The sequence below is a fragment of the Salvelinus fontinalis genome, chromosome 24 (assembly GCF_029448725.1).
Source record: "Salvelinus fontinalis isolate EN_2023a chromosome 24, ASM2944872v1, whole genome shotgun sequence".
Taxonomy (NCBI): Eukaryota; Metazoa; Chordata; class Actinopteri; order Salmoniformes; family Salmonidae; genus Salvelinus; species Salvelinus fontinalis.
Genome location: NC_074688.1, coordinates 33,789,973 through 33,812,964, shown reverse-complemented (window position 1 = coordinate 33,812,964; position 22,992 = coordinate 33,789,973). Strand labels below are relative to the sequence as shown.

At 41.8% G+C, this 22,992-nt stretch overlaps 1 protein-coding gene across 2 annotated transcripts in view; it reads left to right on the top strand.

The window, feature by feature from the left end:
* The window catches only part of LOC129822333 (ephrin type-A receptor 4-like), a 90,420-nt gene that overhangs the window by 26,951 nt on the left and 40,477 nt on the right, over positions 1-22,992 (top strand). For both annotated transcript variants that reach the window (XM_055880543.1, XM_055880542.1), the window contains exon 4: positions 21,326-21,481. In XM_055880543.1, coding sequence (XP_055736518.1) covers positions 21,326-21,481 — 156 coding nt within the window. The remainder of the gene's footprint in view (positions 1-21,325; positions 21,482-22,992) is intronic.

Sequence of the window (22,992 nt, the reverse complement as noted above, 5' to 3'; positions counted from 1 at the left end):
TTGTTTTGAAACTTCTGTATGTGTAATGTTTACTGTTCATTTGTATTGTTTATTTCACTTTTGTATATTATTATTACCTCACTTGCTTTGGCAATGTTAACACGTTTCCCATGCCAATAAAGCCCCTTGAATTGAATTGAATTGAATTGAGAGACAAACACCATTGTAAATACAACCCATATTTATGCTTATTTAATTTCCCTTTTGTACCATTTGTACATCGTTATAACACTGTATATATACATAATATGACATTCGTAATGTCTATTCTTTTGGAACTTCTGTGAGTGTAATGTTTACTGTTCATTTTTATTGTTTATTTCACTTTTGTATATTATCTACCTCACTTGCTTTGGCAATGTTAACACATGTTTCCCATGCCAATAAAGCCCATTATATATAGAGAGAGAGAAAGAGAGAGAGAGAGAGAGAGAGAGAGAGAGAGAGAGAGAGAGAGAGAGAGAGAGAGAGAGAGAGAGAGAGAGAGAGAGAGAGAGAGAGAGAGAGAGAGATGTAGTACTGCTGTGATAAAAGGCCTGAGATGTCAAAGGTGAAGCAGTTGGTTGTGGGTAGAGAGGAAGATTGGTCTTTAAACAAGCATTTCCTGGTTAAGTCATGACCCCTGTTAGGAAGTCAATATTACTGCCATTGGTGCACCATCCTCAGATCAGCCTGCCCTAAGGAGGGAGGGATAAAGGAAGAGAAAGAATGTTGTGACAGAGAGAATAGAGACAGAGACAGTGAGAATTGATGGAGAGAGAGAGAATAGAGGGAGAGACAGAGAGAATAGATGGGGAGACAGAGATAATAGATGGAGAGACAGAGAGAATAGATGAATAGACAGAGAGAATAGCGGGAGAGACAGAGAGAATAGATGGAGAGGGTGAGAGTATGTCAGTTTAGTGAGAAAGAGCAACAAGACAGATGGAGAGATGGAGAGAAACTCAACATGCTCAATTCTGGTAATGCCCATTTTGAAACTTCAAAGCCGGCCGTACATTTTAAATCAATCTGCCTTTTGTTAATGTTTGGGGTGTCACTGTCATCGCTCTGTAGACGTGTCTGTCTGCACATCAAAGGTATAGCGTAAACACTGCACATTAGCACTGTAACCTGCCCTAACCGCATGCCATTAACTTACATATCAGGTTACCCATCCTCCTCAGCCTTCCTTTACCTGCCTCACCACCAGGTTCAACCAGCCAGGGGTCAAACCAGTGGTTAATGATGGGGGTGTTCCATGACAACAGCAGCTGACAGTATTTTTAGCTTCCATGGTTATTGTCTCCATGTCAACACATTACCTAATTTCTGGATCTGGAATGGGCCGCTTCTCAGGGTCAGGCAGGGGAAGGGAAGGTCAGTGGGAGCAGCAACAGGTCTAAGAGACATGACGAGAGGTCAGGGGTTAGCAGAGTGACAGCAGTGCAGGGCACCATGTGATTCTGGAATGGGATGTTTGGAGAATTAGTGACCCTGCAAAGCTGTATGCATACACACAGGCCAGACAGACACGCATAGGGAATAGACTCAGTGGTCACACACAGAGCACACACAAACTTAGAGCAAGCACACACACACGCAGTCTTGTACAACTAACCTTGTGGGGACACACAATTCAGCTCCATTCAAAATCCTATTTTCCCTAACTCCTAACCCTAACCTTAATCCTAAAACCTAACCGTGACCATAAAAATAACCCTAGCTCATAATCCTAAACCTGATTCTAACCCTAACACAAATTCTAATCTTAACCCTAAACCTCCTAGAAATAGCATTTGACCTTGTGGGGACTAACAAAATGTTTTGTTTGTTTACTATACTTGTGGGGACTTCTGGTCTCTCTTTATGTCCAAATTCCTCCTTGTTGTTTGCGCGTTCAGTACACAATATAAACTCACGATGCGCGTGCAAGTCCAGCAGAAAGTACGGATGAAAAATCCCAAAAGTTATATTACAGTCCGTAGAAACATGTCAAACGAAGTATAGAATCAATCTTTAGGATGTTTTTAACATAAATCTTCAATAATGTTCCAAACGGAGAATTCCTTTGTCTTCAGAAATGCAATGGAACTCAAGCTAACTCTCACATGAACACGCATGGTCAGCGCATGGTCAGCTCAAGGCAGACCTTACTCAATCCCCTCTCATTCACCCCCACTTCACAGTAGAAGCATCAAACAAGGTTCTAAAGACTGCTGACATCTAGTGGAAGCCTTAGGAAGTGCAACATGACCAATTTCCACTGTATCTTGGACAAACAAAGAGTTGAAAAACTAAAAACCTCAGATTTCCCACTTCCTGGTTGGATTTTTTCTCAGGTTTTTGCCTGCCATATGAGTTCTGTTATACTCACAGACATCATTCCAACAGTTTTAGAAACTTCATAGTGTTTTCTATCCAAATCTACTAATAATATGCATATCCTAGAATCTGGGCCTGAGTAGCAGGCAGTTTACTCTGGGCACGCTTTTCATCCAGACGTGAAAATACTTCCCCCTACCCCAAAGAAGTTAATGCAACCGCTGTGTCAGATTTCAAAAAAACTTTAAACGGAAAAAGCAAACCATGCAATAATCTGAGACAGCGCTCAGATAGAAACACCATTTCTCCGCCATGTTGGAGTCAACAGAAATACGAAATTATATTATAAATATTCCCTTACCTTTGATGATCTTCATCAGAATGCACTCCCAGGAATCCTAGTTCCACAATAAATTGTTGTTTTGTTCGATAATGTCCATTATTTATGTCCAAGTAGCTACTTTTGTCAGCACGTTTAGTACACATATCCAAACGCTCGTGCAGGTCCAGGCGAACGTCGGACGAAAACTTCAAAAAGTTATATTACAGGTCGAATAAACTTGTCAAACTAAGTATAGAATTAATCTTTAGGATGTTGTTATCATAAATATTCAATAACGTTCCAACCAGAGACTTCCTTTGTGTCTATAGAAGTAATGGAACGCAGGTCGATATCATGTGGAATGCGCGTGACCAGGACCTGGCTCTCTGCCAGACCACTGACTCAAACAGCTCCCATCCGGCTCAACATCACAGTAGAACGTTCAACGTTCAACGTTCAACGTTCAACGTTTTACAGACAGTTGACATCTAGTGGAAGCCATAGGAAGTGCAAACAGATCCATATCTCACTGGGATTTCAATAGGCGATGAGTTGAAAATCAACCAGCCTCAGAATTCCCATTGCCTGTTTGGATTTTTTCTCAGGTTTTTTAATGCCATATGAGTTCTGTTATACTCACAGACATCATTCAAACAGTTTTAGAAACTTCAGAGTGTTTTTTATCCAATAGTAATAATAATATGCATATATTAGCATCTATTCATCCAAAGTGAAAATGCTGCCCCCTATCACCAAAAAGTTAAAAACACCAATCGGGACAAGTTCTTCCAGTTTAAAAGTATTTTGTAAGGCATTCCAAGCCGATGGCGCAGAGTACATAAAATCCCTTTTACCATATTCAGTTTGGACATTTGGAACAGTTAGCAGGATAAAGTCCTGCGAACGAAGATAGTACCCACCACATTTCTGAACAATAAAAATGCCCATATAAAATGACAGTAAACGCAAAATAGCTTTGTAAATAAAAGTATACTAGTGACTGAGCCTACGAGTGACTAGATAAGGCCAGCCAACCCTGGTATATAGAGTGCAGTGGTGCATAAGGGTTTTGGAGTTGAAAATAAATCTCATTGTGCCATGGTAAAGGGTGTCAATTAATCTCAAACACTGAGCGGAAGCATTCATATATAAAATATCCCCATAGTCTAGTAAAGGCATAAGTATAGCTGATACTAGCCTCCTTCTGGCTTCAAAGGAAAAACAGGCCTTATTCCTAAAATAAAATCCCAACTTCAGCTTCAATTGTTTTGTAATTTGTTGAATATGCAAATAAAAGAGAGGCCGTCATCAATTCAAATTCCAAGATATTTATATGAGGTTAACGTCTCAATCTCATTGCCCTGACAGGTAGTACTAGGTGAAAGGTTCAGAGATCTATTTTTTGCTTTAGAAAACACCATTAGTTAAACTTGTCAGTATTGAGGATAAGCTTCAATTGACCCAAGGTATGTTGAACAGTATAAAAAGCAGTTTGCAAGTTCTGGAAAGCTTTTGTGAGAGACAAGGCACTGTAATAAATAACAGTATCATCGCGCATAAGTGTGCATTTTGCACATTTTTGTCTAAATTATATAAATAGTGAAGAAGAGGGGACCAAGTAGAGATCCCTGGGGTACACCGTTGCAGACAGACAATTTAACAGACATGAGCCCATCAAATTGAGCGCACTGAGTTCTATCAGACAGATAGTTAGCAAACCATGCAACTGTATGCCACAAAAGACCTACACATGACAATCTCTGCCTCAGTATAGCATGATCATCTGTATCAAACACCTTAGAGACATCCAAAAAAAGTGAGACACAGTGCTGTTTTTTGTCAAGGGCTTCAGTGATATAATTTAAAACCTTCATGGCTGCTGTACTTGTTCTATGCTTCTTCCTGAAGCCCGATTGGTACATTGATCAAATAAAGTTAGTATATAAAAACTATTTTAGCTGTTCACTCTCAAGTGTTTTAAGTATTTTCACCAGGGGTGACAGCTTTGAGATTGGCCTATAATTATTTAAAAGAGTTGGATCCCCCCCCCCCTTTTAAACGTGGTAGGACAAATGCTGATTTCCAGATCTTTGGAATTTCATTACATTCCAGGGTTAGATTGAACATATATGTAAGTGGTTCAGCTATGAAATCAGCTGCCAGATTTAAAAAGCAGGGATCCAAAAGATCAGGACCTGCAGGCTTTCTCTGATCGAAGGATTTCAGGTCTTTATGTACCTCCTGCACTGAGAATGCCAAAAAGCAAAAAGTTTGACCAGATATCGCTGGTTCATCCACATAGGGTTGTACAGAGACAGAGCACACTGAATCAAACACCCTACCAGATGATTCAAAGTGCTCATTGAAACAATTCAGCATTTCAGTTTTGCCATATACAGCAACAAAGTCCTCCAAAACACATGACGGTAATTCATTAACATTACTGTTTCCAGACATAGACTTAATAGCCTTCCAAAACTTTCTAGGGTCACTCAGGCTATTAGTGGTAACAGACATAAAATATTCAGACTTGGCCTTCCTGAGAAGAAAAGACGTAACTGCCTAAAAAGAAGCCAATCAGCATCAGAACATGATTTCCTTGCTTTAGCCCAGGCTAGATTATGGTCATGAATAATACAAGACAGCTCAGAAGAAAACCATGGATTATCCTGCCCTTTAACCCTGAACCTGCGGAATGGAGCATGTTTGTTTACTATTTGGAAAAAAACATCATGAAAGAATTTCCAGGCAGTTTCCACATCAGGAATAAGCTCAATCTTGCTCCAATCAAAATAAAACAAATCATGAAAGAAAGCCTGCTCATTAAAACACTTCAAATTTCTCTTACGAATAAAACGTGGGTTTGTCTTAGGAACCTTAGTATTTCTAACAGCAACAACAGCACAATGGTCACTTAACCTGTCTAGGATCAGCGTGGCGCTAGCGGCACCCCCCCCCCCCCCCCCCACTGAAAAACCAGTGCCGCGAAATTCAAAAAAAATATTTTTTTTAAATATTTAACTTTCACACATTAAAGTCCAATACAGCTAATGAAAGACACAGATCTTATGAATCCAGTCAACATTTCCGATTTTTAAAATGTTTTACAGGGAAGACACAATATGTAAAGATGTACATCTATTACCTAAAAACACATTAGCATAATCCACCATCTTTTATTTGTCCACCAACACCAGTAGCCATCACCAATTCGGCTAAACTAAGATATTTATAGCCCCTAACCAACAAAAAAACTCATTAGATGACAGTCTGATAACATATTTATGGTATGGGATAGGTTTTGTTAGAAAAAAGTGCATATTTCAGGTATATGGCATAGTTTACAATTGCACCCACCATCACAAATGGACTAGAATAATTACAATGAGCAACGTGTTTACCTAACTACTAATCATCAAACATTTCGTAAAAATACACAGCATACACGAATCGAAAGACACAGATCCTGTGAATACAGACAATATTTCAGATTTTCTAAGTGTCTTACAGCGAAAACACAATAAATCGTTATATTAGCTTAGCACATAGCAATTAGCAGCCCAGCATTGATTCTAGCCAAAGTGAGCGATAAAAGTCAACATCGCCAAAAGATATTAATTTTTTCACTAACCTTCTCAGAATTCTTCCGATGACACTCCTGTAACATCACATTACAACATGCATATACAGTTTGATCGAAAATGTTTATATTTAGCCACCAAAATCATGGTTAGACAATGTGAAATGTAGACAAGCTGGTAAAGAAAACGTCCTTGCGCCATTTAGACAGTGATCTACTCTTATACATAAATACTCATAAACGTGACTAAAAAATATAGGGTGGACAGGGATTGATAGACAATTTAATTCTTAATACAATTGCGTTATTACATTTTTTAATTTATCCTTACTTTTCAATACAGTTTGCGCCAAGCGAAGCTACGTCAAAAAACATGGCGTCCTAAGCCACTAAAATGTTTCGACAGAAACACGATTTATCATAATAAAAATGTCCTACCTTGAGCTGTTCTTCCATCAGTATCTTGGGCAAAGGATCCTTTCTTGGGAGAAATCGTCTTTTGGTGGAAAGCTGTCCTCTTGCCATGTGGAAATGTCAACTACGTTCGGGATGAACTGAAAAGCGTACCCAACTTTTCACATCGTTGCAAAAATAAATGTCCCAAAATCGCACTAAACGGATATAAATTGCTATAAAACGCTTTAAATTAACTACTTTGTGATGTTTGTAACTCCTATAACGAGTGAAAAGATGACCGGAGAAATATAAAAGGCTAAACTAAGGCTTGGAACAGGAGAGGGTCGGTGTCTTCCACGCGCGTTACGCAGCAAGAAAAGACTTGCTAGCTAAAGGTTTTTTTCATTTGTAGGGCCTGTGAACGAGCAATCGAGCCCGTTGGAATCGTCATCACGTAAAGGCATCCAGGGGAAGACGTAAGAAGTGTCCGTATAGTCATAGCAACGACAGTGCCCGTTTAAATGACTTCAGAAAAGTGGCCAACGTTTCTCAAATCTGACTCCATGTCAGGGAAATTGCTGTAGAATGGGCTCTGTTCCACTTAGAGACAAAATTTCAACTCCTATAGAAACTATAGACTGTTTTCTATCCAATAATAATAATAATATGCATATTGTACGATCAAGGATTTTGTGGGAAGCCGTTTAAAAAATTAGCCACATTAGCATAAATAGTCTAAACAGCGCCCCCATCCCCAACAGGTTAAATCATTACAAAAAACACCAACCGTAGAATATTTATGTGGAACATTTGTCAATATCAAATCAATCACGGTAGATTTCTCTGGACATTTGAGATTTGGACGAGTGGGTGAGTTAAAACCTTTTGTCAATAGGGGGGCACCATTTCGACTTTGTAAAAATTCGTTCCCAAATTAAACTGCCTCTTACTCAATTCTTGCCCGTACAATATGCATATTATTATTACTATTGGATAGAAAACACTCTCTAGTTTCTAAAACCGTTTGAATTATTTCTCTGAGTGAAACAGAACTCATTCTGCAGCACACTTCCTGTCAGGAAGTGAGATTTCTGAAATCGAGGTCCCTGTTCTAGGGTCAGTTTATAAGTCCCCATGTAAGCTATGGGGCTACATGCACTGCATACGCCTTCCTATAGATGTCAGTAAGCGGTGAGAATTTGAATGGAGTGGATTGCACCATCTGGGGCACTAAAAGCTCATGGAGCGGAAGTACCGTTCTTTTCAACGGGGCGCCTGGCGCAAGAGGGACATCACAATGGCGTCCTGAAAAGCTTTCGTTTTAGCAGTTCTATATCTCCGTCTCTGATTTAATTTGATTTTTGTCTTAAAAACTTCATGAGGTAGTTAATTTAAACCGACTTATAGCAGTTTATATCAGTTTATTGCGATTTTCTGGAATTTCTTTGTCTTGCGCTATCGCGAGTTGGACACCTCTCCGGTGGATGGCTAGCGTTAGCTGCTATTTCTACAGGAGAAGAGGACATCTTTCAACCAAAAGACGATTGTTCTGGAGAAAGGACACCTTGCCCAAGATTCTGATGGAAGCTCAGCAAATAGTAAGCAGTCTTTATGCTGTTAATTCGTATTTATGTTGACAAATGTCAAATTATAATTCCGCCATGAATTTCGGTGCGGTCTCGCTTTAGCGCACGCTGTATGCGTAGTAACGTTAATTTTAAAAATCTAACACAGCGGTTGCATTATGAACTAATGTATCTTTCATTTGCTGTCCAACCTGTATTTTTTTTCGTCAACTTTATGATTACTTATCGATTAGAATAGGTGCCTCTCCAAGATGGCGCCGGACAGATTGCTTGAAGTTTGGCCACTAATCACATTGTATAACCACGATTTGTGCCGCTAAATATGCACATTTTCGAACAAACCCTATATGCATTGTGTAATAGGATGTTACAGGACTGTCATCTGAAGAAGTTTATGAAGGTTAGTCAAAAATTATATATCTTTTGCCTGTTTGTTACGATCGCTAACCTTTGCTGCTGGTAAATGGCGTGTGTTTCTGGCTATTGTGGTATGCTAATATAATGCTATATTGTGTTTTCGCTGTAAAACACTTAGAAAATCAGAAATATTGTAACGGTAGTCCTCCTCCTCTTCAACCGAAAAGGAGGAGTAGTGATTCGACCAAGGCGCAGCGGGTTGTGAATACATAATTTTAATTAACAAGACGGAAAAAACACGAAACGAAATACACTTGAATGATTAACAAAATAACAAAACGGAATAGACAGACCTGGACATGGAACTTACATAAAACACGAAGAACGCACGAACAGGGAAAATAGACTACACAAAATGACGATGTACAAAAACAAACCGAACAGTCCCGTATGGTGCGACAAACACTGACACAGGAGACAACCACCCACAACGAACACTGTGAAACAACCTACCTAAATATGACTCTCAATTAGAGGAACGCCAAACACCTGCCTCTAATTAAGAGCCATACCAGGCAACCCTTAAACCAACATAGAAACAGAAAACATAGAATGCCCACCCAAACTCACGTCCTGACCAACTAACACATACAACAAACTAACAGAAATAGGTCAGGAAAGTGACAAATATTGGCTGGATTCACAAGATGTTTGTCTTTCATTTGCTGTACGCTGTGTATTTTTAAGAAATGTTTTATGATGAGTAATTAGGTAATACACGATGGTCTCTGTAGTTATTCTAGTTGCTTTGGTGAGAGTTGTGATGGTGGCTGCAATGGTAAACTCGGATTTAAACCTGAAATATGCACATTTTTCTAACAAAACATATTTATTGTATAGCATATGTTATCAGACTGTCATCAGATGAAAGTGTTTCTTGGTTAGTGGCTATTTATATCTTTATTTGGTCGAATTTGTGATAGCTACCTATGCAGGAAAAAAATGGCGGAGTAAAAAAAGTGGTGTCTTTTGCTAACGTGGTTAGCTAATAGATTTACATATTGTGTCTTCCCTGTAAAACATTTAAAAAATCAGAACATGATGGCTGGATTCACAAGATGTGTATCTTTCATCTGGTGTCTTGGACTTGTGATTTAATGATATTTAGATGCTAGTATTTACTTGTGACGCTATGCTAGGCTATGCTAGTCAGCTTTTTTACTGATGGGGGTGCTCCCGGACCCGGGATTGGGAGGAAGTAGAAGTTAATCAACTGGGTAAGATTCATAGAATTACAATACATTTTTAAATCATCAGACACCGGCTTTAACCTGTTTGGGGTGCAAGCCCGACCTCGGACCGAAAATGACACCCCTGCAGAGCGCGAAATTCAAAATCTATTTTTTAAAAATATTTAACTTTTACACATTAACAAGTCCAATACAGCATTTGAAAGATAAACATCTTGTCAATCCAGCCAACATGTCCGATTTTTTAAATGTTTTACAGAGAAAACACCACATATATTTATGTTAGCTCACCACCAAATACAAAAGTGGACAGACACGTATGAATTATGATTATGAAGTATGAATTATGATTGAAGTAGCATGCACAACCAACCGAAATAAACTAAAACCAACCTAAAGAGCCCAGAAAAAACGACCTCAGATGACAGTCATATAACATGTTACACAATAAATCTATGTTTTGTTCATAAAAAGTGCATATTTTAGCTATAAATCAGTTTTACATTGATGCTACCCAAAAATGCTAATACATAGCTACAGTCTGAATCCAGCCGGGAGTAGCCAGAGAAAATACATACACCAACGTCGGCTACTAATTACACCTCATAAAACATTTCAGAAAAACATATGGTGGATAACTAATGAAAGACAGATATCTTGTGAATACAGACAACATTTCCGATTTTTGAAGTGTTTTACAGCGAAAACACAATATATCGTTATATTAGCTAACATCATAAGCTAGCATAAGGCAGCATTGATTCTAGTCAAGCGCTAGCCTAGCATAGTTAGCAGAGTTAGCATTCAACAGTTCGACATATATATGAAAAAGCATCCCAAATTGGGTCTTATCTTTCTTGGTACTCCATCAGAATGTTGTAACGGGGTCCAATGTCCAGTAGAGTCTTTAGTTGGGTTCCAGAACGAATGATTTCCCTCTTTGGTTAGCTAGCACGGTAGCATTGCTGCGCCAGAAAGCGTTTCTTCAAAAAATTCTTCCGTCGTTTCACATCTAAAGTCCAGAATAAATTGCAATAATATAATTAAAGTATATTGAAAAAACATACTTTAGGATGATTTTGTGACATGTAGCAAATAATATCGTAGTCAGGCATCATATTCAACGTTATCTACCTTGTTCCAGAAGCCGAGATCAAATTATCCTTCGCGCCCGGATTTTTATTTTAACTGCGCAGGTCTCACAAGAAGTTGTGTTATTCAGTCCAGGGACGAGATATTCGACCCCTTTCAATTCTCACTTCCGCATTACAGTCTGAAGAACGCCTCTGACGTGTTTATATGGTCCCAAGTCAAATGGCCTTTTATAGAGAAGGTCTTAAAGAGACACATCGCATTTTGGGAAACTCAATTCGGCTGGGAAAATGGCTGTAAAAATATTTCTGTTCGACTTAGAGAAACAATTCAAACCTTTTTAGAAACTACAGACTGTTATCTATCCAACAGTAGTAAATATATGCATATTGGAAAATAAAAAGTTTCTTAGGAGGCCGTTTGAAAATGTGCACACATTTTCCAGTTTTTTCAATATTCAGCGTGCAGCCATAACAGGTTTTAACCTGTTAGGGGGGCAGCCCGACACCGGTACACTTATGACAACATCCAGCTTAAAGTGCAGGGCGCGAAATTCGAAAGATATATTTTTTTAAATATTTAACTTTCACACATTAACAAGTCCAAGACACCAGATGAAAGATACACTTCTTGTGAATCAAGCCAACATGTCCGATTTTTAAAATGTTTTACAGGGAAGACAAAATATGTAAATCTATTAGCTAACCACGTTAGCAAAAGACACCACTTTTCTAACTCCATCAGTTTCTTACTCCATCAGGTGCTATCACAAATTCGACCAAATAAAGATATAAATAGCCACTAACCAAGAAACAAATTCATCAGATGACAGTCCGATAACATATTTATTGTATAGCATATGTTTTGTTCGAAAAATTTGCATATTTCATGTATAAACCATAGTTTACATTTCAGCTACAATCAGAAATTGCACCGAAAGCAGCCATAATATTTACAGACACCAACGTCAAATAGCTAATTACTCATCATAAAACATTTCTGAAAAATACATAGTCTGCAGCAATTGAAAGACAGGCACCTTGTGATTCCAAACAATATTTCCGATTTATTAAATGTTTTACAGCGAAAACAAAATGTATCGCTATATTAGCGTAGCCACAATAGACAGAAACAATTGGGCGCCCACGGCCAGTTCACATGCACGACAGATATATGAAATAACATCATAAAATGGGTCTTACTTTTGCTGATCTTTCATCAGAATGTTGAACAAGGTGTCCTCTGTCCAGATGAGTCGTTGTTTGGATTCAGAATGGCAAATTTCCCTCTTCAATTAGCATTGGCACTAGCCGAGTGGCACAAATTTCTCCAACGTAAACACAGTCAGAGGACGGAACACAGCAAAACTCCCGAAAAAATTTCAGTAATCTGATTAAACTATATTGAAAAAACATACATTACGATGATATGGTCACATGTATCAAAAAAAATTCGAGCCGGAGATGTTAGTCGTCCGTTACGGCAGCAAAACAGAAGTCAATCCCACTTCCTTCAGAGTACCGAAGTGGACGGTCACGTCAAAGAAATAGTTTTTTTTCCACCACAGACCAAGATGAGCACAAAATTTATTCTCTCACATCCTCTTTACACCAATAGGAAGGCGTATGGAGTGTAAGTAGACTCCTAAGTGTCAAGACCATGTATAGGCATCAAGTTGAAAAGAGCATTGATTTCTGACATTTCACTTCCTGGTCAGGAAAAGTGCTGCAGAAGGACTTCTGTTTCACTCAGAGAAATAATTCCAACTGTTTTAGAAACTAGAGAGTGTTTTCTATCCAAAAGGAATAATAATATCCATATTGTACGAGCAAGATTTGAGTAGGAGGCCGTTTGAAATGGGCACAATTTCACTGGCTACTCAACACTTTGCCTTGCAGCCATAAGAAGTTTAACCAACACCAGTTGAAATCACCAATCAAGATAATTTCACTGTAAAAAGGTTTAGACATAAGGTTCATCAGAGAACAAAATGCATCACAGAGAGCCGAGGGGGTCTATAACAGCCAATCACAGATACAGAGAGCAGAGGGGGGTCTATAACAGCCAATCACAGTTATAGAAAGGCCCTTTGAAACCTCAAGATTCAAAGCAAGAAATTCTGACTGTTTACAAATAGTTTCAGACTTTGCCACACTTACAGGGGATTTAGTTTTTACATATATAGCCACACCCCCACCTTTCTTAACCCAATCAGTGCGATACACATTGTAGCCATTTATACAAATATCCTTATCAAGAACAGACTTGCTGAGCCAGGTTTCAGAAGACACAATTTCATCAGCATCAGTTGATTTTGCCCAAATCCTCACCCCATCAATTTTTTGACAACAGGCTGCGTACATTTAAATGAAAAATACCAAAACCAGATTGATTTAAAATCAGAGGGGGTTTGGAGACATTGCATATCAGGGCCAGGGTTAGGTTGCACGTTACCTGATATCAACAACAGAAGAATAACTAGGCACCTCTGTTAAATAACCCTGCACGGCCTCTCTTTTTTAAGAGACCTACTGCAAGCGAATTCTACAAGTGATGTTTCAGACAATACAAAACAGTCATTTAAAACCATTAGACTTTGGTAGTGACACAAATTCATACTGTTCACATCATGCCACAAATGCATCGGCACTTGGACGATGGGACCGAGTGAAAAAGAACGAGTTCCCGCAGACAAAATGTCGAATGGACGGGAGAGCACATTGTCAGATGTACTCACCCAGCGACAATGTTCGTTTTCTCCAGAGTTCAGTAAAGTCAGTGCACAAAGCAATACCACGAAAATTGTCATTTTCTCTGAGAGATGTAAGAAATAGAGGCCAAGGAAAGGTAAGGGGAGAGAGGGACAGTGTGTATGTATGAGTCTGTATGTGAGTATGTGCGCACATTTGGTGTGTGTGTGTATGTGTGTATGTGTGTATGTGTGTGTGTGTGTGTGTGTGTGTTTGTGTATGTGTGGGTTTGTGTGTGTGTATGTGTGTGTTTGTGTATGTGTGTGTTTGTGTGTGTGTGTGTATGTGTGTGTGTGTGTATGTGTGTGTTTGTGTATGTGTGTGTGTGTGTTTGTGTATGTGTATGTGTGTATTTGTGTGTGTGTGTGTGTGTGTTTGTGTATGTGTGTGTTTGTGTGTGTGTGTGTTTGTGTGTGTGTGTGTTGTTTTTCTCCTTTTACATCCTCCATTTCCTTTCCCATTCTTGTTAATTATACAGTACAGGATAGTAACCAAACCAGCCAATTGTTGATCTGGGTGTGGGGTGAACGTCCCTTACCACAACAACATTAGCATACCCCCCTCCACACAATTATCCCCCCTTCAAACTGTTATCCCCCCCACACTGTTATTTCTCCTCCCTCCTCCACACTTTTATTCCCCCCCACACTGTTATTTATCCCCCCCCAGTCCATGCTGTTATTTCTCCCCCCCTCCACACTGTTATTTACCCCCCAGTCCATACTGTTATTCCTCCCCCCCTCCACACTGTTATTTATCCCGCCCAGTCCATACTGTTATTTCTCCCTCCCCCTCCACACTATTATTTATCCCCCCCAGTCCATACTGTTATTTTTCCCCCCCTCCACACTGTTATTTCCCCCCCTTCACACTGTTATCCCCCCCCCCTCCACACTGTTATTTCTCCCCCCTCCACACTGTTAACCCCCCACATTGTTACTTCTCCCCCCTCCACACTGTTAACCCCCCACATTGTTATTTCTCCCCCCTCCACACTGTTAACCCCCCACATTGTTATTCTCCCCCCCTCCACACTGTTATTTCCCCCCCTCCACACTGTTATCCCCCCCCCTCCACACTGTTATTTCTCCCCCCTCCACACTGTTATTTCTCCCCCCCTCCACACTGTTATTTTCCCCCCTCCACACTGTTATTCCCCCCCCCCCTCCACACTGTTATTTCCCCCCCTCCACACTGTTATTCCCCCCCCCTCCACACTGTTATTTCTCCCCCCTCCACACTGTTAACCCTCCACATTGTTATTTCTCCCCCCTCCACACTGTTAACCCCCCACATTGTTACTTCTCCCCCCTCCACACTGTTAACCCCCCACATTGTTATTTCTCCCCCCTCCACACTGTTAACCCCCCACATTGTTATTTCTCCCCCCTCCACACTGTTAACCCCCCACATTGTTATTTCTCCCCCCTCCACACTGTTAACCCCCCACATTGTTATTTCTCCCCCCTCCACACTGTTAACCCCCCACATTGTTATTTCTCCCCCCTCTACACTGTTATTCCCCCCCCCCCTCCACATTGTTATTTCTCCCCCTCCACACTGTTAACCCCCCACATTGTTACTTCTCCCCCTCTACACTGTTAACCCACCACATTGTTATTTCTCCCCCTCCACACTGTTAACCCCCCACATTGTTATTTCTCCCCCCTCCACACTGTTAACCCCCCACATTGTTATTTCTCCCCCCTCCACACTGTTAACCCCCCACATTGCTATTTCTCCCCCCTCCACACTGTTAACCCCCCACATTGTTATTTCTCCCCCCTCCACATTGTTATTTCTAACTATAATTGAATACAAATGCAACTCTTTCATTGTAAACAATGTCAGGAAAGCATGCCAGATACTCCCCTCCTATCTCCTCACCACCACCTCAGCCTTATTGAGCCTTTCTCCCTTGAGGACTGTGGGGAATGTAGCATAGACCACAGCCTGACTCAGTTTGTTTACCTTCTACTGATTCCTGATACATCACTGTCCCCTGCTAGAATGATCCCTCAAAGCCTGCTGTGTGTTTTTGTGCATGGAAGATTTTGAAACAGCATGTATGTGCAGTATACATGTGTATGAGAGACTTTAGCGTGCTTGAGTGTACGTGCAGTTGTGCATATACAATATGCAAGAGTGTGTGTTGGTATGAATGTGTGTGTGTGTGTGTGTGTGTAGGCATTGTTATTCATTACCCACCTGCCGTGTGAATCCTTGTTCTCAAAAGGTCTGTAGTGTTCTGGCGCTGTGCCCGGTTTAGGTGGTGCCACCCTCAGAACCTGGCATGGGCACAAGAGTGGAATCTGAGCAGCCCTCCACCCAATAGGGCCAAGTTAAGCAGTGTTTAACCACACACAAAGGTGGATCTGTTTAAACCCCCTGCCACTCTCTCTCTCTCTCACCCCCTTTCTGTCTCTTTCCCGTCTCTCTGTTTCTCTCCCTCTGTCTTTCTTTGTCTCTCTCTGTCTCTGTCGTGCCCAATTTCTCTTTCTTTCTCTCTGTCTCACTCTGTATCAATCTTTCGCTGTTCTCTCTCTCTCTCTCTCTCTCTCTCTCTCTCTCTTTCCCAGAAGTCTCCTTCCACACCATGTGTCCATTCTTGAGGTGTGGACTTGACCACTGGGTGTTCTGGGTGTAATACAGTAGATTTCTCTGATATTGTCATTGTGCTAACAGGCTCCTGTACTCTGTGGTCCAACAAAGAGAGAACAGGGTGGAGTGGTCGTGGTGGAGAGGGGGGAAGTGGGAACTACGTGTCATAAAGAACGCAGAGACCTGGACCTGCAGGAAGTCTGAGAACAATATTTCAATATTAAAGTTATGCAATCCAAATAAGAACAATAGTAGGCATCATGATGCTAGCAAGTGTTTGCAACATGGATGAAAACAGGAATTAGCTTTTAAAAAGGATTTGTCCTATGTACTTAAACAGTTACGTTTGGAGTATGGTAGTGGTCTAAAATATTACATGTTGCTTGTTTAAGCACTTGTAAAAATGTTATGGAAGCAATTTCTCTTTAAAGTCAACTATACTTAATTTTTATCTCAGGTTCCCCTTTTGGTGTGTTGGCCTCAGGTTTTGACATGTGTTCATAGTGGTGTCAGGTAGAGACATTTTAATTAGAGCAGCTCCTGGGTGGCTCCTGGTTGATGGATAGCTTCTGTTGGAAATCATCTGCCTCAGACAGACAACCAAGCAACCGAGCGGCACTGGTCTGGCATCATTTTTATATATTAGCTACGTTAGCTCTCATAACAATGGTTAGCGTGGCTAACCTTTATTGTTGTTAGGATTTTTGTTTATGATTGGACCTTAACTAGGGCTAATATGAATATCAACCTTGATATTTGAATTGTTAGCCCTGTTAGCTTCGCTGCTATTGTTAGCCCTGATAGCTTCTTTTCCCACCATACAGGTCAGGATTAAGACACGTGGCGAGTGTCTATCATCAATCATTGTGGTCGGTTTCGGTGGCTGTGTGTCTCTCATCCATCACAATGATAGGTTTTGGTGGCCGTGTGGCTGTGTGTCACCATCAGGGCCGGGGGTAATTAATAACCCCACAGACTAAATTAATGACTTAACCTGTTCCACTCTCCTGCTGTTTTAATAACAGATGCTAATGGTTAGCGCTTAGTTAGCCCCAGCTAAATGACAGAGGCTCAGGTTTTGGGATTTGTACGTGTTTTTTATCGGGTTCACTTTCTCTCTCACTGTGTGTGTGTGTGTGTGTGTGTGTGTGTGTGTGTGTGTGTGTGTGTGTGTGTGTGTGTGTGTGTGTGTGTGCGTGCGTGCGTGCGTGCGTGCGTGCGTGCGTGCGTGCGTCCATTACTTTGAAACCTGTTTTATTCAGGCTAGCTGGGGTATAAATCCAAACTCCCCTAGACTAGTAATGCTTTGGTGTTTCTTATGGCTGCCACCTGGGCATCATATCGACTCTGTTTCCTTGGAGCAGAGAGAGCGAGAGGGAGAGAGACACACAGCGAGAGAGAAAGACACACACACAGAGAGAGAGACTGAGGAGAAAAAAGGAAAGGGATGCTGTTAAAAGAAAGAAAGTTTGAAAATAACATGCTGGCTCTTTAAGGTAGAGGAAAGAAGGAGAGTCTCTCTTTGCCCTCAGGTTTGAAAACCGATCGCTTCGTTGTGAAATGAAAGGCTTTGTGAGGATGCCTCAGTCCCCTTCAGAGAAACACTCACTGTCTGTTATGACTGAGACAAGAGCCACTGAGTTTCAACACCAAAAGCAAACAAAGCGTTTTGATGAAAGAGGGAAACGATGTAGTTTGAACTTTATTATTTTTCGGTTTAAAGGAATCAATTGTTCTGTCTGGGCAAGCCCAGTTTATGTGTGTGTTGCGTGCTGCATTCTTGGGTTTTGGCTGGCTATTCAAGGGGTTCTTTCATTCTTTCTCTCATGCTTTATGTATCAAGTGTATAGGAAGCTTTGTTGTGTCGCCTGGTGAGTGGGTATCTGCCATGGTTTGCGTGCGGGTCACTTGGTGAAGTTTTAGTAGCTGGATGTGTGGGTTGGTGTGTTTCAGGTGGCTTCTGTGGAGGATGTTGTGGGCTATTCGAAGACTAATGTGTAGGTACTTTTTAGTCGGTGGGTGTGTAGGTAGTTAGTTGTCATTGTATCTCCACCTTTTGTGTGGTTTTTGCAGATGGTCGCGTTGGCCGTTTTGTTTTGAACAGAGATTTTCCCCTTTCTCATCGTCTCACACGGTGAGCCCAATTCACCAACAGAAACCCCACCACCCTGACAAAACCACTCATTAACTCCTACAAACCCCCTCTCTTTATCCCACACCCCCAAATGTGCTTCAGCTTATAGACAACACAGAGAGAGGAGAGGAGGAAGGGTGACAAAGAAAAGACTAAAGCAATAGAGGGTTGAATGAGTGAAAGAAGCCAGAGGGATGAAGGGAGGAATGTCCCAGTCTATAAGGGATTCCATTTTGAGCTATTCCAGAATAGAACAGTAAGTCACCAGTCCCTTTGTCTGCCTTTGATCTCCAAGCACCAGGATCTGGCACCTGACAAACTCTACCGCTCTGAAAGGAGGCATGGTGAGAAAGAGAAGGAGTTGGAGGAGAGAAAGAGGGAGGGAGAGAGAGAGAGAGGAATAGGGACATGAGGAAAATAAAAAGGAAATGGAAAGATAGAAAGACTATTACAGAGGGAAGGATTTGTGAATGCTAAAGGAGAATCAGACGATATAATGAGGGCTCCTTAGCTAGACTCAATAAAAATATGAATTTTTCTGTGTGTGCGTGTTGGTCAAGGCCGGTCTGTGCGGTGATAAATCCATGCAGTCTTAAGGGAGATTCCTTAGTAAAGCCTCAGTCTTCCAGACCACCCAGCATTGTGGTCTGTCTGACACACATACACGCACATGCGCACGCACGCGCACGTGCGCGCACACACACACACACACACACACACACACACACACACACACACACACACACACACACACACACACACACACACACACACACACTCCTAATGGGAAGCAAAGTCCCTGGCTTAACGTGGATTTCACCCTCTCTTCCAAGTACCTTTTCCTTTTCTGCAGGGCAGGGCACTATTATAAACACTTCTCCATATTGACATCCCCTTTTAAACTATTTCCAAGATGCAAAATTTAGACCACAAATAAAGATGCCAACCCATCTCTATGGCGAAGGGGGATTTGAGGGTTTGCAAATAATTCTGCTGAAGAATTAGGCGGTGGCTATTTGGTAGTGGAGGTCACCTCAGGACAGATTGATTATCACCGAGTAATAAACTCATCAGATCTCTCCTCACACCACTCTCAACCTCTCTTTCTCATTTCACAGAGGCCATGGCTCTAAGACCCAGAAGCATGGACCTCAATTAACTCTCCCCCCAGCTTTCAGTGAGGGGTGATCAGTCTAAACCAGCTGGACCTCCCCCCGCCTCCCCTGGTCAGCTTCCTGGTCATAGCACATTGACAAAACCCCCTCCTAAACCTGTCGTTTCTCTTAAAACCCTCAAAACGGTCACAACCCCTCAACACAATACCCGTCCCTGTCGTGCCTCTGTGACACATTTGGGCGTTAAAGATTGTCAAAGATCCTTAACAGATAGAGAGATAACACAAAGCATCTTCCGTTTTAATCCTCTACTCTGTCTTCTACTGTGAGAAGAAGACTAGAGGCTCTCCTCTCCTCTAACCCCTGCCGGCGTGAATCAAAGAGGACCGTAGCGCTGAGCGCTAACTGGTGAAGCGGCAAGGATTGGGGCTGATTGACTAGGAGGGGATGAGGAGATAAAGACTCAGCAGGTAGCAGCAAGCCGGGCTGAGCTGAGCTGGAGGCTACCAGAGGCTACGCTAATCCTGTGGCTAGCTAATGCTAACAGGGGAGGGAGAGAAAGACACACAGGGAAAGGAGCCCAGTTTCATTATTGTGCCTCAGAGTAAAGAATTTCCCTCACTTTTTGGGGTTTGTGAACATCCTTGTGTGTGTGTGTGTGTGTGTTTTCTTTGGCTGGCAGTGGAATGTGTATTTTCTTTCAATTCCTCTTGTGAGAGTGTGTGGTGTGCGTAAAAAGGCACGAGTTTAGGTTAGTGTGGTAGATGCATGAGCAACTTTGTTTTGAACACTATTCAAAGTGTACGTGTCTTGCACGTCGTATTTTATTCATGAATTTATGAATGTGGAATTACAATGCTGTTGAATACATTTTTGGGACTTTGTGCGACTGATGGATAAACTCAGCCTTGTATAAAACACTCAGATGATTACATACTTTTATTCTACCGGGAAAACGATCCCTCTCTGCCCACACACACACACACACACACCTCCCCCTCTCCTAAACTACTAGCCCACCGCAGGGCTCAATGCCATTTGCTGGTCCTGCCAAGTATCCGACCGCCTCAGTGATTGACAGGCTATTTGGCCCAATCGGTGTCCTGGCTGTCTGAACCGCACCTCTCACAGCATCCCTCTTTTGTCCTCCTCTTCTGATCCAGTGCTCTTGGGTGAAATACAACCCTCTAGACTTCTCTGATATTATGGAAACGGTACAGTAGAGAGGAACTCCTTGAAAGCCGTGCCCTCAAATCAAGCTGTCAATCAAGAGGATAGGGTAGCGCCATCGCCCGAGTCGGAAAAGTGTTACCTAGGTTACAATTTGAGGCATGTGTAGTGTAGTGAGGTGTAGTGTAGTGTGGGCCAAATGGGGTGACATTTGTTTGTTAATTATGTTGGAATGCCCATGGCTTTGGTTACAATGTACCTCACAGCCCAGCCAATAAAGCATAGTTTAATTCTAGAGAGGGAGGAGGGGCAGGTATGTGATATTTGTGTAACTCTTGTGTGGTAACTTCTCTCTTCTCTATTAGTCTGATGATAGCCAGCCATAGGGCATTGGTGAAATGTCTGACTTTCAGAGGAGGAAAATGATGACAGATGGGTAGAGCTGGAGAAAATGGATAGAAGATGGAAACCCCAGTCAGCTTGTTGAATCGCCCAACAAGAGAAATAGAAAGAGAGAGAGAGAGAGAGAGAGAGAGAGAGGTGTTAAGTAGATATGATCGACTGAAAGCAACATTCCACAGTGTGTGGGGTGTGTACTATCTGTGAGTGTGTTTCTCTATGTACAATGCCGACTGATCTTGTCTCTCTCGCTGCCTGTGTTCTTACAGCCTGTAAGATTGGCTACTACCGTGCCCTGGCCACAGACGGTGCCTGCTCCAAGTGTCCTCTCCACAGCTACTCTGTCAGAGAGGGTTCCACATCCTGTACCTGCGACAAGAGCTACTTCCGCTCTGAGACTGACCCTGCATCCATGCCCTGCACCAGTAAGTGTACATACACGCATGCACGCACGTAGTCCCGCACACACACAAATCAATGCACACACACACACACACGCACCACACGCACACACACACACACACACACACACACACACACACACACACACACACACACACACACACACACACACACACACACACACACACACACACACACACACACACACACACACACACACACACACACACACACACCTCTGCTTGCACACACACACACACACACACACACACACACACACACACACACACACACACACACACACACACACACACACACACACACACACACACACACACACACACACACACACACACACACACACACACACACACACACACACACACAGCTCATATGCATAGTACACACCTGGTGTTTAATAGTTGCATTCTGATTCCAGGTGGTACTTAGTGATCACTCAATGTGACAGATAACTAATTAGGAAATAAAACACTGCATCTAAGATTCACTCTTCCACCAGAGACAAAGAGAGTGTGAAACGGAGAGTGAGAGAGTGAGAGAGTGAGAGAGTGAGAAAGAGAGAGAGGTAGTCCTACATTGACAAACACATTTTTCATTTTGATTGTCTTCCTCATGACAATTTCTCCCTCCTCTCTTTCTCTAACTTTCTCCCCTATAATCTCTGTTGTGAATCACATCCCACACACATTCATACTATACAATCAGCTTGGGTACATACATAACCAAACAATGTTTGCAGTGTGAAATAAAAAGAAACACAGCTACGAATCTGTTGAAATATGCTTATTTTCTCCATGACAGGAAGTCTATTAATCTGCTACTGGCAGGGTCTGCTTTAATAGGGTCTTATCTACGTTATGGGGGAACCTGAGCCTTAATGTTAAAAACACAAAGATGGGGCCTTGTACGTGACTCTGTGACCTGTCTGTGATTTGGGTGACCTTTGACATTTGACTCCTGTCTGTCACTTTGTCTGTCTGACTGACTGTGTTTTATTTTCTGTGGTGCTCTGGGTTTCAACCATGTTAGACCCTTAGCTGTCACTCAATCACCCCCCATCACTCAATCACCCCCCACCTCTCTCCCCTCTCTTCCTTTCTCTTTCTCTCGCTCTCTCTTTGTCTCTGTCTCTCTCGTTCTCTCGCTCTCTATCTTTCTCTCTCTCTCTGTCTCGCACAAAACATACTCAGTGTCACAAACACAGACTGAAAAAAGTCTTCAACTACTTTCCCAGTTCGCCCTGCTGGAGGTCAGACAGGGAAAACACTGGCATCCCTGGTAATTGGTGTGTGTGTTGTGTATGCGTGCCTGTGTGTGCGTCCTCCGATGGCAGTTGATGATTATAACTGGATGATGGGTAATCTCAGCGCGGATAGGCATTCTATCACTCCTTTTCTCCCTCCTTCGCTCCCTTTCTCCTTGAACCCTTTTCCTTTTGTCAATCAGTTTATAACCTGGTTAATTACTGTCTTTACATTGATTTACAACATAAAGACAGTAATACACACACACA